The 16,785-nt window shown below is 39.7% G+C and overlaps 1 protein-coding gene across 2 annotated transcripts in view; it reads left to right on the top strand.

The window, feature by feature from the left end:
- Positions 1-8,582: 8,582 nt before the first annotated feature.
- Positions 8,583-16,785, top strand: part of PTPRO (protein tyrosine phosphatase receptor type O) — a 39,479-nt gene continuing 31,276 nt past the window's right edge. The window contains exons 1-4 of one of the 2 annotated variants that reach the window (XM_083365314.1): positions 8,583-8,826; positions 11,119-11,251; positions 12,309-12,429; positions 16,268-16,336. In XM_083365314.1, the coding sequence (XP_083221440.1) occupies positions 11,248-11,251; positions 12,309-12,429; positions 16,268-16,336 (194 nt within the window). In that variant the 5' untranslated portion in view covers positions 8,583-8,826; positions 11,119-11,247. Of the gene's footprint in view, positions 8,827-11,118; positions 11,252-12,308; positions 12,430-16,267; positions 16,337-16,785 lie in introns of those variants that run through there. The other variant, XM_083365313.1, reaches the window with a different exon arrangement.

The raw sequence follows: 16,785 nt of genomic DNA on the forward strand, positions 1-16,785 counted from the left end.
GACAAGCGCTGGCTCTTCGGCTTTGAAACGGAGATGAGCACCGGCCCCTAGAGTCGGAAATGACTAGCACGCATGTGCAGGGGAACCTTTACCTTTACCTTAAATTCGAGTGTACACAAATTATTGAATTTGTTCTACACACTTTATAATAGCAATAGATGGAATAGGAATTTTCATTTGATAGTAAAATGGCCAGGGCAACACTGGATCGTATACCAGTTTATTGGCTTGCATTCTATGATACAGGTTGTCCTCAGTTTCCAACCGTTTCCTTAAAGATGGTTTGAATTAATGATTGCCTCGGAAAGAGTGTTTTATGCCTGGAAGCTGTCCCAGTCATTGCAAAACATTACACATGCATACACCCCCACTGGTTCACACTTGTGACCAGTTGTAATATTCTGTGGTCATGTGATCATGATTTGCGACTGTTTTGGGTCAGTTTGTGGCAAAAAAAACCCACCACCTTTGGAGAAAGTGGACTTACAACCATGGTGGCTCAACTTATGAATGTGGTAAAAGTGATTGTAAAATTGAGTCTGGCCACATGGTGACTCAACATATGACCTTGACATGACTAAAATTCTGGTCCAAATTGTGGTTGTAAATCGAGGACTACTGTAAATGGAGGGAAGAAAATTAGTGCAAGAAAAACATTTGCCCCACCACAGACAGGAATTGAATATTTCCAACCCATGCCTATCTAGTCTTATTTTGAACACAGTCAATAAAGGGGGTGACTATCTCCCTTGGTTATTTATTCCAACATCAAACTACACTCAGAAGTATTTTTTTTAAAAAAACATACACTTAGAATTTGTCTATGGGCAAATGAGTTTAAATGTATTTACTCCCTGGTAAACCTGTGTCGAATCGCACCTTAAAAGAAGGATGAGAAAAAAGAATATGAATAAACTAGTGAGAATCAATTTAGCTTTAGGCAACAGTGAAAAATAAGGAAGTCATCACTATGTTTTCTACGTTTAAAAAAGGAAAGATTTTTTTTTATGTGAATAGAAGAATGATGCATAATCAGTTAGGATTTGGGAAATTGTGGAGTGACTGAAATAAACAAAAGAGCCAGATTTGAAGGCAGAGTTTGTAAAAAATGGGTGATTATCCCTTGTAATATATATGAATTTTGTATTTTGCAGATTCATATACTTGTGAATAATAAATATGTACTTGAATTTAGATGTATCCATAGTCACCATCTTTGGTCAATTTTTTGCCATTTTGTAAAGGTAAATGTAAAGGTTCCCCTGCACATGTGTGCTAGTTGTTTCCAACTCATCTCCATTTCAAAGCCGAAGAGCCAGCACTTGTCCGAGGACGTCTCCGTGGTCATGTGGCCGGCATGACTAGACGCCAAAGGCGCACGGAACACTGTTACCTTCCCACCGTAGTGGTCCCTATTTTTCTACTTGCATTTTTACGTGCTTTCGAACTGCTAGGTTGGCAGAAGCTGGGACGAGTAACAGGCGGTCACTCTGTTATGCAGCACTCGGGATTCGACCCGCCAAACTGCCAACCTTCTGATCGACAAGCTCAGCGTCCTAACCCACTGAGCCACCGCAGCCATTTTGTACTAGCACAGAATTACGGAATACAGTTTGAATATGTATTAATTACTCTTTATTTGGAATAAAACACAGAGACAGAGCAGAAAGCTGGATGACTTTAAACCAGTAACTCTCTCTCAGCCCAACCCATTTCACTGGGTTGTTGTTGCAGGGAAAATAGGAGGAACAAGGAGGGACAGGACAGGACAGGACAGAACAGAATAACTGTGTTGGAAGGGACTGCTCAGGCAGGAAACCCTATACCATTTCAGACAAATGGTTGTCCAATCTCTTGTTAAAAACTTCCAGTATTGGAGCAGTAGATATATTTGCTGTCTTGAGTTGTTTATGAAAATAATAAAGATGAAACATAAATTAAATAAATTAGTAAATAAATAAATAATAAAGTACAAGGGCTGGCCAAGAAACAATATTCACCACTTTTGTTAGCTTTTTTAGTATACTTTTCATTATTTTTGGCTATTTTTCTGGTCATTTTTCAATGGCTGTAAATCCTAAACTTTCATTCCCACAAGCTCAGGATCTTGTTCTCTTAAGTTTCATTACTCATGGTTAAATAGGGAAACATAACTTCTGAAAATGATGAGATTTATCGGAATAATAATAATAATAATAATAATAATAATAATAATAATAATAATAATAATAAAGTTGGAAGGGACCGTGGAGGTCATCTAGTCCAACCCCCAGCGCAGGCAGGAAACCCTATACCATTTCAGGCAAATGGCTGTCCAGTCTCCTCTTAAAAACTTCCAGTGTTGGAGCATTCACCACCTCTGGAGGCAGGTTGTTCCACTGGTTAATTGTTCTAGTTCTTGGTTGCTTTTCTCCTTGATGAGTTTCCATCCATTGCTTCTTGTCCTTTCGGGCCCTTTGGAGAATAGCTTGACTCTTTCTTCTTTGTGGCAGCCCCAGAGATATTGGAACACAGCTATCATGTCCCCCCTCACCCTTCTCTTCATTAAACTAGACATACCCAATTCCAGCAACCATTCCCAATATGTTTTAGCCTCCAGTCCCCCAATCATCTTTGTTGCCCTTCTCTGTACCCTTTCTAGAGTCTCGACATCTTTTTTACATCGTGGTGACCAAAACTGGATGCAATTTTCCAGGTGTGGCCTTAGCGAGGCATTGTAAAGTGGTATTAGTACGTCACGTTATCTTGATTCTATCCCTCTGTTAATGCAGCCTAGCACTGTGTTGGCTTTTTTGGCAGCTGCAGCACACTGCTGGCTCATATTGAAGTGATTGTCTACTAGGATTCCGAGATCCCTCTCACAGTTACTACTATTGAGCAAGGTACCACTTATACTATACCTATGCATTTGATTTTTCCTGCCTAAGTGTAGAACCTTACTTTTTTCACCATTGAATTTCATTTTGTTAGATAGCGCCCAGTATTCGAGTCTGTCCAGATCCTCCTATATTTTAAGCCTATCTTCTGGAGTATTGGCTATTCCTGCCGGCTTGGTGTCGTCTACAAATTTGATGAGTCCCCCATCTATCCCCTCATCTAAATCGTTGACGAAGATGTTGAAGAGCACTGGGCCCAGAACAGAGCCCTGGGGCACCCCACTACACACTTCCTTCCATATAGATGCAGTTCCATTGAGGACCACACGCTGAGTGCGGCCTGTCAGCCTGCTACAAATCCATTTGGTGGTGATGCTAGCTAACCCACATTTTTCTATCTTATCAAGTAGTAGGTTGTGATCTACTTTATCAAATGCCTTACTGAAGTCCAAGTAAATTTATATCTACAGCATTCCTCTGGTCCACTAATTTTGTCACTTGGTCAAAGAATGCAATGAGATTTGTCTGGCATGGTCTGTTTTTGAGAAACCCATGTTGACTTTTAGTGATGACTTTGTTTGCATCAAGGTGTCCACTGATTTGTTCTTTGATTATCTTTTCCAGAATCTTCCCAGGTATTGAGGTCAGGCTGATAGGTCTGTAGTTTCCTGGATCTATTTTTTCCCTTTTTTGAAGATGGGAACTACATCAGCTCTCTTTCAGTCCTCTGGTAGTTCCCCAGTGCTCCAGGATCTTTGAAAAATATAGTTCAATGGTTCTGAGATCACGTCTGCCAATTCCTTGAGAACTTTGGGGTGTAATCCATCTGGTCCTGGTGATTTGAACTCGTGTAGGCTGGACAGGTGCTCACTTACCATTTTCTTGCCTATCTTAACTTGAGTTTCTATTCTGTTTTTTATGGCACTAGGTTTGGTAGGTTGGTCTATTTTTTCCCTTTGTGTAAAGACAGATGCAAAAAATGAGTTAAATAGTTCTGTTTTCTCCCTGTTGCTTATCACCTTCTTGCCACTTTCCCCCACTAATGGACCAATCATTTTCTTAACTTTTTTCTTGTTTTTTATATGTTGAAAGAAGCTTTTTTTGTTATTTTTGACTTTAGTCGCAAGTCTTAGTTCATTTTGAGCCTTAGCTTCCCTCACTTCATCTTTGCAGGCACAGGCTATTTGCTGATATTCTGCCTTAGTTATGTGCCCCTCTTTCCACTTCGTATACTTGTCCTTTTTATCTTTCAATTTATCAAAGAGTTCTTTATGCAGCCATGCTGGTTTCTTTTGAGAGCTGTCATTTTTCTTCTTTGTTGGTAATGTGCTAGACTGGGCCTTAATTATCTCACTTTTCAAAATTTCCCAAGCTTCTCGAGTTGTTTTCCCCTTGAGGATTCTCATCCATGGAATTCTTCCCAAGGTCTCTAAGTTTATTGAAATTAGCTCTTTTAAAGTCCAAGACTCTAGTTTGGCTGTGTTCTATTGCTTGTGCTTGCATAATGTTGAATTCCAATATTGCATGATCACTTCCCCCCAAGGTTCCTGTGGCTTCGACACTTTCTATCATTTCATCTCTGTTTGTGAGAATTAAATCCAATATGGGTAATCCCCTAGTTCCCTTCTCTACTTTTTGGGAGAGAAAGTTGTCTGCTAGGGTTGTCAGGAATCTGTTTGATCTTCCACTTGGTGCAGAATTAGTCTCCCAGTTGATATCAGGGTAATTAAAGTCCCCCATTACTATTGTGATGTGCTTCCTACATACCTTAGTTAGCTAACTAGCAAAAAGTTCATCTATTTCCTCTGCTTGGTTGGGCAGCCTATAGTATACACCTATGGCAATGTCATTTTTTTCACCTTTTATATTGACCCAAATGCATTCAAGTTTACAGTTTTCATCATTGTTGTGCTCTATTTCTGTGGAGATAAAGTTATTTCTTATATATAGAGCAACTCCACCTCTTCTTTTGTTTAGTCTGTTTCTTTTAAATAATTTAAATCCCTCTAGCTGTGTGTTCCATTTGTGGGTTTCGTCCCACCATGTTTCCGTAATGGCAACAATATCATATCCGCCCTCATTTACCTGAATTTCTAGTTCACCCTGCTTACTGTTCATACTCTGTGCATTGGTGTATAAACATTTGAGTCCTTTATGACTGACTCTGTGTTTACTTGCTACATAACCTGTGTGGTGCCTGACTTCCCCTATTTTCTTAGATTGCCGGGGACAGTGATGTTCTGTATCAATTAACTCACTGTCCCTGTTGTTTAGTTTAAATGTTCCTCCAGAAAAGCTGTGAATTTATTGCCAAGTAACTCAGTCCCTTTCTTGGATGGATGCAGACCATCTCTTTTGTACATTTTTTCATTGGACCAGCTACAGACATCGTGGCTAATATAATCAAAGCCTTCTCCTTTACACCACTCCTTTAGCCACATATTAAATTCTGCTATACGCTGGCCTTTTCCATTTTGCTCCTTATACATTGGTAAGACCTCTGAAAAAGTGAGCCTACAGCCTCTTCTGCTGAGTTCCTGCCCCAAGCAGGAATATAATTAATGACATGAACTAAGTAACAGAGACAGACATAATAAATGAGGAAACAGCTGTGTTTTGCTGATGTGGCACTAATGACAGAAATGGAAGGGGTTACAAGTCTGTTAAAAAATACAGCAAATTCACACAGTGTAGCTTTAATAGTACATGGGAATAAACATAACTCACAAGCAAGAATTCTTGTGTGATAAGGACAATGCTTGTGTAAATCAGAAATAGACAGGAAACATTTGAAAAATCAGAAGAACCAGATTAAAACCTCCAGAGCAGAAATTTCATTGCCAAAGAAAACAAGATATTTTTTTTAAGTGGTAAAATGAAACATCTGCTGACTAAAGACTCACCTTTGGAAAAGAAGCAAAAAGGAAAGAAACCCTACGTGTTTTTAAAAATTGTTCTGGATAAACTGAAGTAAAATGGAAATATATTTGCTAACATTAAATATGTCTTCATACGTTTTCTGTTTTTCCTGTCCTTCCAAAAGTTTTCAGGAAGAGAATTGCCTTTTGAAGGCAGGGATTACTTTTGGCTGGGACCATATTTTATTTGTATTCATTCATGTTGGCCAGAAGTCTTCGAACTTGGCGCTTTTATGACTTGTGGACTTCAACTCCCAGAATTCCTCACTGAGCAAAATAATCAAGCTGGCAGCAGAATTAAAATTCTTCTTCTCTCTCTGCATGTGTGCAATCAATATACAAACAGAACAAGGCTACTATCACTTTGCCATTATTAACATTTTGACTTTTTAAAACTCTTTAGAGAACTTGCTGTTTTGATGCTTAATTTATTTATTTTCTAAAAAAGCATACTCCAGCAACAATCAGCAGCAGTAAGATCTTGAGAAATACAGTTGTTTAAAAATATAGTAAGTAAATGTAGCACATAATAAATACATGAGTTTGCTGCATTATGAGATGTGGAGGTATTTTAAGGCCTCGACAAGATCTGTTCAACCCACATGTTGCCCGTTCCTGTATTAAAAAAATAAGATGAGGATTTTCTCAAGAGTTTTATATTATTACCTACCAAGATTTTTCTGTCTTCCATGCCTCTGAAATTTGGAATGGGGAGAGCCATTGTTTTTCTCCTTAAGAATGGCCTTGTAAACAATATTATGCACTAATGTTGCAAGATTTCCATGAAATATTTTCTCAGCAATCTTTTTTTTTAAAGGACAGTTATATCTCTGCCTGAAGTGAGAAGAAAACTCCTCTTAGGTCAGGGGTCTTCAAACTTGGCCCTTTTATGACTTGTGGACTTCAACTCCCAGAATTCCTCAGCCAGGCACACTGGCTCAGGAATTCTGGGAGTTGAAGTCCAGAAGTCATAAAACGGTCAAGTTTGAAGACCCCCTGCACTAGGTCAATCACTGCTTCATCATTCTTTTTCACTACTCTCTACAGCTGTTGTCAGCTGCTGATGGATAAGAATTAGAGTTGAGCTCTTTTGTAAAGACTCTCTTCCTGCTTCCTAAGGAGTGCAGGATCTCCCTTTTCTCTCCAGAATTAGTACTGGAAAACACAGTTCTCATGCAGCTGTTAATAGCTGGTTTCTACTGCTACTTTTTATTTGCTAAGAACCTGTCTTAACTACCTTTCAAACCAACTATTCTTGGGTCTCAGGTACAGGTTAGTTCTATCATGTGCACCTTAAGCTGTTAAATTAAATGAAATCTAGAATCTTCTGCAGCTGAACCCTATGTTTGTCCACATCAGGGGTCTTCAAACTTGGCCCTTTTATGACTTGTGGACTTCAACTCCCAGAATTCCTCAGACACTGGCTGAGGAATTCTGGGAGTTGAAGTCCACAAGTCATAAAAGGGCCAAGTTTGAAGACCCCTGTCTTAGGTTAAGAAATGGTTGGGAAGCCATCACTGACCTCCCCCCCCCAAAAAAAAAGCCTCATTCAGTCTTTGAGAGGGTATTTTGACTTCTGATGTAGTGACAAATGCTGAACTGATCATATGGATCCAACATTAACTGGAAACAGTAGAGAACTCATACTGTCATTGGTGACCGGGCACATACAGGCAGTCCTTGACTTAGGACAACAGTTGAGCCCAAAATTTCTGCTGCTAAGCAAGATAGTTGTTAAGTGAAATTTGCCCCCATTTTATAACCTTTCTTGCCACCATTGTTCATTAAATCATGACAGTTGCTAAGTTAGTAACATGGTTGGTAAGTCAAGCTGGCTTCCCCACTGACTTTGTTAGAAGGTCACATAAGGGGATCACATGAGCCAGGGACAATGCAACCATCATAAATATGAGTCAGTTGCCAAGTGTCTGAATGTTGACCACACGTGACCATGGGGATGCTGCAACAGTCATAAATGTGAAAAACAGTTGTAAGTCACTTTTGCCAGTGCCCTTGTAACTTCAAACAGCCGCTAAATGAACTGTTGTAAGTCAAGGACTACTTGTACAAAGACTTGACTGAGCAACCTACTACTTACAAGTCTGCATGTAATTCTCAGAACCCCAGGAGTTTGCCATCAAATTTTAGTTTCAATCATATAGTTGCAGATGTTTTCTACTTTTTTATATACCCTCCCTGCCCCCCCATGGATGACCCTGTTCAGGGCTGATTGCCTACCTTGTTAAAAGATAAATTAGTTACAAGTGATTGGCACATCATGCTTTCTCTTTGATGAATTGTCAGAATTCTTGTACAAATGCAAAGATAGATCAAAGATGAGAAAACAAGTGATCTTCAGTTAGCAGGATAAAACCTAGAGGGAAGTGAGCTTTCATATTTGAATTTGCTTTGTTTTGACTTGAGTTGCTTTGTTTTGTTTTGTTTTGTTTTTAAATGAACTTTCTCAACTGTGATGTAGGTCAAAATGTTTAACAGCCAAGATTTGTAGTCATTTGAGAAGCAAACCGGAAGAGTCCTTAATGGTGAGATTATTCAGCACTCCAGGATTAATCGTTTGCTCTTTATGGGGCAAAAGCATTTTCAGCAAGAAAGTTTGTGCAAACACATACAACGTACTCATCCTACAGTTAAGAGTTCATTGAAAAAGGAAGTGAAGTATGTGTTGAAAAGAGAAGAAAAGAGAATGCTGCAACACACTGCCTTCCTGCTTTGTAGTTCCATTTTATTGCCAAGAAATTTAGGGAAGACCGAAAACCTATCCATAGGTCTGTAGAGGTCGGGATCTTGGCTCACCTGTGACCTTTCACTTCTTTGTGTTGGATCCCAATGACCTACAAGGCACAGTTAAAGCAACTCTTATCTCGTTCCTAGACCCAGCTCCTCCAAGATCACTCTTTGCGGTGAATAAAACTCAGACCTCTGTGACTCTCTTATGGGTAGAAGAAGGAGTAGCTGATTTCTTTGAGGTTTTTTGCCAGCAGATTGGCTCAGATCATGAGACAAAGATTCAGGTATGTGTTTTTAACCTTTATCAATTTTGGATCATTCCTGAGATATTTAACCTGCCTGGCTCCGATTTGAATTCTAGCCTCTTTTTGCAAGAATCGGTGCAAGATAAACTTTTAAGTGAAAAGACACAGCTTGAGCCTTGCTGATATACAGATTTAATTTAAAAGAAACGTGCTACTCCTGAGCCGTTTCTAGTTGTTACTCAGCATATATGGAGACAGCAGCTAACTCTAGGATAATGACACAAGCCCTATCCTTTCCTACATGGGTCTTGTTGCATGAATACTGTAAAGGCATGGAGCTTCTGCTGGATACCACCACATATAGGACAGAAATGGAGCTATACCAGCTAGCCACCATCCCAATCTTCAAAACATTGAGGCTTCCATTCAACCAAAAACTAGATAGTTAGATTCTAGTGGGCTCCTTTCCCACATTCAGTTGAATCCTGGAGAGCAATTGGCTGAGTGTCAGAACCTTAACAAGAGTCATGACTATTGAGTACAGCCTCTTTCTCTTCAGTATGTGAAAGAGCTTTCCTGAGATTAAATTATTCCGATATCTTCCCCATTGCAGTATACAAGACCATTGCAAATGTTGAATTTCAAGACTTCAGAAGGGTTAAAAGAACCCTATTTGAAGTTGTTGTCTTCCTTTAGCTGCTGTCTAAAATGCTTTAAGTTCCCAGTTCTATTTGTTATTTCATAATTGCCCTAGTTAGTACTTGTTTGGTTAACATTTTCACTATCTTAGTATTTCTTGCAAAATTCTTAACTTTCGAGTGTTCTGAGCACAACACTCTTTTGTTCTGAGTATAACAAACATTGCTTTTGTTCCTCTGAAGTTGTATTTGGGGTAGCTTTTTTAAAAAATTGACAACCCCCCCCCATTCTATTTCAGAGATTTTAATTAATGTCAAAGTAAATCTCCAGCTTGGAAATCTAAAAATATCTATGTTTGATTGGAATCAAAGTCCATGGATACCAATATCTTATTATCCACAGTGGATGGCCAGAATAAATTTATACCTAGGATAGAAGCCTTGAAATCAGAGGGCTTTCAAGTCTTCACTAACTCAAACAGTTTCCCCTAGATCAGTGGTCCCCAAGCTTTCCAACTTGGTGGGGGGGGAGAAGAGGGGATGGTTCTGTGCAAGTGGTAGGTGTGTGTGCGTGTTCAGTTCCATTTGTGCAAGCAGCAAACATACGTGCCCACCACTCGCACAAATGGAGCTTTGCATGTGAGTGTGAGTGCCCACCCCTCATGAAGCTGGTCATGGCCCGGGGGTTGGACACCCCTGCTCTAAATATTACGAACTCTGAGCCAATCCATTATTCCCATCAACTATCTTAGGTACTATGTAATGATGTCTGCGTCTGAAAATTAAGCTCACTCACCCAAGGGGGTGAATTGATCTAACTCACTTCAACTGAAAGCAATGGGTTGTCTTAAGAGAGAGAACATATCCACAAGTTTACTACCTTTCAGATAAGGTTGGGGTCTCTGGTTGAGCAACTGGAGAACTGTTGTCTGTTAGCCTACACAAATGAGCTAACAGATCTTTCTTTTTTGTACTATGTCACTCATCATTATCTGAAATCTTATATAGCAGGTTGGACTGCATCTTCGCTAATCCTGCACTGGTAGTACTTATAGGTATGGAAGACATATTGGGAAGAAGAGATTCCCCAAACAGGGATGCCAGAGATTTAAATAACCAACGGCTACCTTCAACTAAGGATAAAATATATGGCTATAATACTTTCTAGAACTTGCTTTTAAAAAGGAAGATATAATTATAGAAAAGGTGTTGTCTGAGTAAACAAAGCATGCTAAATGACACGAGGAAAAATAATGACAGTTCACTCCTTGGACTCATTATTGAACCACCTGAACTTTCATGTCTTTGACGCACATTGCATCCTGAAAGCCATGCGGACCAATACATGAGACTGTTGCATAAACCAGGATGTGGTTTATTGATGACACAGGCCACAATAGAAATACGGTGAAACTGCCCTTGAATTGCTTTATTGTGGACCTATGTAGCAGACAGTTTCATCCATACCTCTTGCAATATCCTCATATTTAGAAAATAAACAGTGGGCTGGGTGAGCACTCCATGATGTACCCACTTAACCTCTTAATTGTAGCAAAAAAATACAAGAATGAGCTCAAAACTCAGTTCATGCGCGAGGCTTAAATCCCCTCTGATTTCAAATCCGGCGTAAGATTAGAGGTAGGCAAAAACAGAATACTAACCATATACTTTTTTCCTTCCCAACATGAAACAGGAACCAGTTACTGTTTCTTCTCATGTCGTGACAGTCTTCAGCCTTCTGCCTGCCACTTCCTACAACTGCAGTGTTACAAGTTTCAGTCATAACAGCCCCAGTGTCCCCACCTTTATTTCAGTTTCCACTATGGGTGAGCCAAGTTCTTCAAATTCTCTAGTTAAGCATTTCTCCAAAGTCAGATTTAATGCTTTCCCTTCCCATTTCTAGTTTGAACGGAGTGGTTAGAGTGAATACCACTGATGTTATTTTACATATATCAAAAATGGGGATTATGTAACCGTCCTTTATTTACAGGCAATCCTCATTATCTGTCAGTTCTGTATTTGCAAATTTGCTCATTCATTAACATCTATTTGTCAGTCCAAAATCAATACTTGTGTTGCTGTCATGCTTACTGGTGGGTGTGTGGAACAGCAAAACACTGGGATTGCCCTATGGGCATGTCCCCAGCTGAGGTTTCAGCATTATTAATTCAGTATTCCTGGCCTTTTTATAGAACTACCAAAAACAATGAGAATTGCCTGTATCTTTTTACTCTGTGTTGGGGTTCATATATAATGTGGGTTGTTTGTCTTTGACTTGTGCAATGTCAGCTGTCGTAGTTTGCAAATCAGGGTTTAAGGCTGAGTGAAATGGATGAACTCTGCCAATATGCTACCATGTAGATGTTGTCCTTAGACTTTTAATCTCCTTGGAAAGCAGATCTGCCTCACCCTTTGATTTGTATGCAAAGACTTGTTTTCTGGCTGACATTGGCCATACCAGAATGTCAGTTTTAGGCTGCAATTTTATATCCACCTACCAGGGAAGGAAACCAAAGTAAGCATGTATGGGTTACTGCTTTAATTTCCATGATTTGTTCATTGAAGAAATCTAAAAAGTCAGAAAGATACTTTCTGAGAATATTAGAAAAAAAAATCCTCTAGAACAGGGGTGTCAAACTGTCGGCCCACGGGCCGGATGCGTCATCCCAAAACTGTGCCCACCCCATTGCCGGCAATGGAGAAAAAGCTTCGATACGTTGCGCGACATCACATGACGTCACGAGTTTTTTCATGTCTGCTCTAGAAATAAAAAGCCACTGTCAGAAGGCAATGCTTTACCTCTTTTTATTTTATCATGTCACTTTATGGGAATGCCAGTATCAATTGCTTTCATTAACCCGGATCCCGTGTTCCTATTTGCAGTTGTGGAGATGAACCCTAATGTGGTGGTGATTTCTATACTTGCCATTCTGAGCATTCTGCTGATAGGGCTCTTGCTTGTAACATTGGTGGTTCTTCGGAGAAAACATCTACAAATGGCCAGGTAGGACAACATACCTTCTAATACAGTAGCAAGGTCTTCTCAAAAGGTAACAGTTCGAATATATGCACTGTAAGAGGGGAGCAGTATGAATTGTTCCACATTTAGAATTCTTTATTAGAATTCTCTGTTGGCCAAGTGTGGTTGGGCACACAAGGAATTTGTCTTTGGTGCGTAGGCTCTCACTGTACATACAGGTAATAGTGATAATCATGATCATAAACCACATGAAAATATATTCATAATTTGTAAAATACAAGACTTCATCGTTAATCATAAAATGCAATGCCTAGTGATAGTCATAGCTAAGCAAACAACTTAAAACAATATAAATTGTAAGATACAAGCAACACAGTTATAGTCATAAGAAGGTAAGGATAGGTGATAGGAAAGATGAGAAGAAGAATCGTAATACAGTTTTACTAAGTAGTTGGACAGTGTGGTAGGAATTAGCTGTTAAAAAGAGTGATGGCATGGGGGGGGGAAATCCTGTCCTTGTGTGTCTAGTCATTCTGTTGTGCAATGCCCTATAGCATCATCTTGAGGGAAGAAGTTGAAACAGTTCATGTCCAGGATGTGAGGGTTTTATAGGGCATTGCACAACAGCCCTCCTTCTTGCTCGTGCAATGTACAGGTCCTGAAAGCTGGTAGCAATTGGTTTTTTTTGTTTGTTTTTTTGCAGTTCTAACTATTCGTTGAAGTCTGTGTCTGCCTTGTTTGGCTGCAGTTCCAAACCAGACAGTTATAGAGGTGCAAATGACAGACTCAATCATTCCTTTGTAGAACTGTATCCAGGATTTAACATAAAAGACATACCTGGATTTTTGATGGCTTTAACGTTTCCAGTAGATTCACCGCAGAAGTATGTGATGAAAATCAACTCATTTATATATAGAATATAGAATAACAGGGTTGACAGGGACCTTGGAAATCTTCTGGTAGTCCAATCCCCTGTTCAAGCAGGAGACCCTATACCAGGGGTAGGCAACTTCAGCTGACTCAGGAATTCTGGGAGTTGAAGTCCATGAGTCATAAAAGAGCCGAGGTTGCCTATCCCTGCCCTATACCATTCTGGACAAATCCAGTCCAGACTCTTCTTGAAAATCTTTAGTGATGAAACACCCACAACTTTCAAAGTCAAGCCGTTCCACTGATTAATTGTTCTCACTGTCAGGGAATTTCTCCTTAATTCTAGATTGCTTCTCTCTTTAACGATCTTCCATCTCAGACATGTCAAACACAAGGCCCGGGGGCCAGATCCGGCCCGCGAAGTGGTTTCATGTGGCCCACAAAGCCATCCTGGAAATAGTGAGGGAACGGTCCCTGCTGCCTTGGCCCTGGCCCAGGGACCCTCCTCCTGCCAGAGATCCTCAGATCTGTCCCACTCCTGCCCAGGCCCCCATAGGCACCCTTGATGCGAACGATGTAGAGCTGGCCACGCCCACCCAGTAGGCCATACGCACTTTAGCCACGCCCACCCAGTAGGCCACGCCCACCCTGGCCATACCCACCCGGCCCCCTGAGGGCAACCGCAATGCTGATGCGGCCCTCAGTGAAATTGAGTTTGACACCCCTGTTCCATCTGCTACTTCTTGTCCTGCCCTTAGGTGCTTTGGAGAATAGATTGACTCCCTCTTCTTCTCTGTGTGACAGCCCCTCACATTTTGGAAGACTGCTATCATGTTCCCCCTTAGTCTTTCTCTTCATTAGACAAACCTAGTTTCTTTTTTTTGACAAACCTAGTTTCTATAACCATTCATCATATAGTTTAGCCTCCAGACCCCTTATTATCATTATTATTATTATTATTATTATTATTATTATTATTATTATTATTATTATTATTATTATTATTATACTATACTCCTTATTGCTCTTGTCTGCACTCTTTTTACTGTATATGTGTAGATGAATTGCCCAAATAAGCAAGAGAGGACTTTAAATAGAAGCAGAATTGCTGTGCACCATTAGACTGCAGGCCTTGCATTAACACAAAAATTGGACTAGCCTTCTCCAGTTTGGTCTCCTTCAGACTTGGTACTTTAACTTTCAGAGTTCTCATTCAGCATTAATAAAAATGGCAGAAGTTGAAGTCCAACACATTTGGAGGACATCAGATTGAGGCAGATCTCCTCCAGCATGATGGTTCTCTTGTTGCCTCTCTAGCAGATCTTCTTGCTTTAAGGTCCTTACCCCTTCCATTCCCATTCTTTATCTGAAGATTAACACCACCCTCTCACCAATATAATTCAAAGCTCTCTGATTCCACAGACATCTAGCCACATCAGAAAGTAGTCTTTAAATTAATGGATTGTTGGATTAGTTCTGAGTGAAAATCTGTCTAGTTTGGTTCAAAGTCCAGCATTATGTTCAGTGGAGCTTACTTTTAGCAATCATATTTAACACTATAATTGTAAATGATTTGCATGTTGCTCCAATAAATTCCCAGGCTTCAACTGACCAGTAAATTCTTACAAAGAGCTATTCTCCAATCAGCCAGATACCATATTATATACACACAGATGCACTGTATATAGCAGGGATCCCCAACCCCTGCGCTGCAAATTGGTACTGGTTCATGGGCTGTTAGGAACCAGGGCATGCAAGTGAGCAAACCTTAATAATAATAATAATAATAATAATAATAATAATAATAATAATAATAATAATAATAATAATAATAATAATAATAATATAAAGTTGGAAGGGACCTTGGAGGTCATCGTCCAACCCCCTGCTCAGGCAGGAAACCCTATACCATTTCAGGCAAATGGCTGTCCAGTCTCTTCTTAAAAGCCTCCAGTGTTGGAGCATTCACCACCTCTGGAGGCAGGTTGTTCCACTGGTTAATTGTTCTAACTGTCAGGAAGTTTCTCCTTAGTTCTAGGTTGCTTCTCTCCTTGACTAGTTTCCATCCATTGCTTCTTGTCCTGCTTTCAGGTGCTTTGGAGAATAGCTTGACTCCCTCTTCTTTGTGGTAGCCCCAAAGATATTGGAAGACTGCTATCATGTCACCCCTCACCCTTCTCTTCATTAAACTACACATACCCAATTCCAGCAACCGTTCCCTATATGTTTTAGCCTCCAGCCCCCTAATCATCTTGGTTGCTCTTCTCTGTACCCTTTCTAGAGTCTCGACATCTTTTTTACATCGTGGTGACCAAAACTGGATGCAGTATTCCAGGTGTGGCCTTACCAAAGCATCTGTCTATGTGCAGGAGCTAGGCAGCGTGCGAAACCACATCCCCCATTGCCAGTCTGTGAAAAAATATATAGAAACTGTATCTCTCTTGCAGGCGGTACTGCAGCAAATTGGTTTTACACTTTGAGCTTGATGATTTTACAGTTCCCACCTAGCCCTTCCGTTACAACATCAAATTCAGCACTAGTTTCACATCTGTGCGTCTCTTTGGTTGCTAAGGTTCCTAAGCTCCATGCCAATCTTTTATCACTATCCTCACAGTTTTCAGTAAAACCCATTGAACAGCTCATTTGTACAATAGTGTTGCTTCTGGGAAACTTTCTGGCTTACAGCAAAACTGTTTTCTAAATCAAGGTGTTGATCATCAGCAGAGGCAAGGCAGCTGTCAGCTGTCATTTATTTCAAGACTCTAATCCCATGCTAATTTGCATTCCAAGTAATTTGCAACCATAACTGGTCTTGGAGACCAACAACATCTAAAGAACTGCAGGTTTAACCATCCTCAGTCTTCCCTTTGTAACAAATAGGAAAATTGTCTAGTATATCTTGTTTAAATTTAAATTGATAGACTCTTGCTGAGAATGTGATTTTTTTAAAAAAAAAAATCCATCAATAATAATTCTGAATCTTCCAAACTAGGGAGTGTGGAGCAGGAACATTTGTGAATTTTGCTTCCTTGGAAAGAGATGGGAAACTTCCGTACAACTGGTAGGTATATGTCACACGATTTACAATATAGTTTTTTTTTCTTGCAATGTATAATTGTTACATTGACTTCTTTAAGGTGGATATTAATATTGAAAGTCTAGCCATTCGATACCAGTGACTTTTTTTTTTAAAAAAAATTGCTTTTAACATAGTAGAGTATTATTTCTCCTGACATGATGAGGTAAGAACATTTCAAGTTACAGAATTAATCTTGACTTGAGAAACATTCTGTTCAACTCTAATTTCCCATAAAAGTTTTGGCAGTCCAACAGAACGCAGGGACCAGGTTATCTCAAATCATTATCATCTAATCCAAAATTGCTGTCAAAGGAGCAGCATGGTTTCCTAATTAAAATGGCATTGTGATGTTTTAAACAGTTAGGCTTTAAGAACTAAAGCATCAGACCTCAAAGAAGTGAGAATCTCTTTTATCTACGGGAGTATGTGTA

The sequence above is a fragment of the Vipera ursinii genome, assembly GCF_947247035.1.
Source record: "Vipera ursinii genome assembly, chromosome: 6".
Taxonomy (NCBI): Eukaryota; Metazoa; Chordata; class Lepidosauria; order Squamata; family Viperidae; genus Vipera; species Vipera ursinii.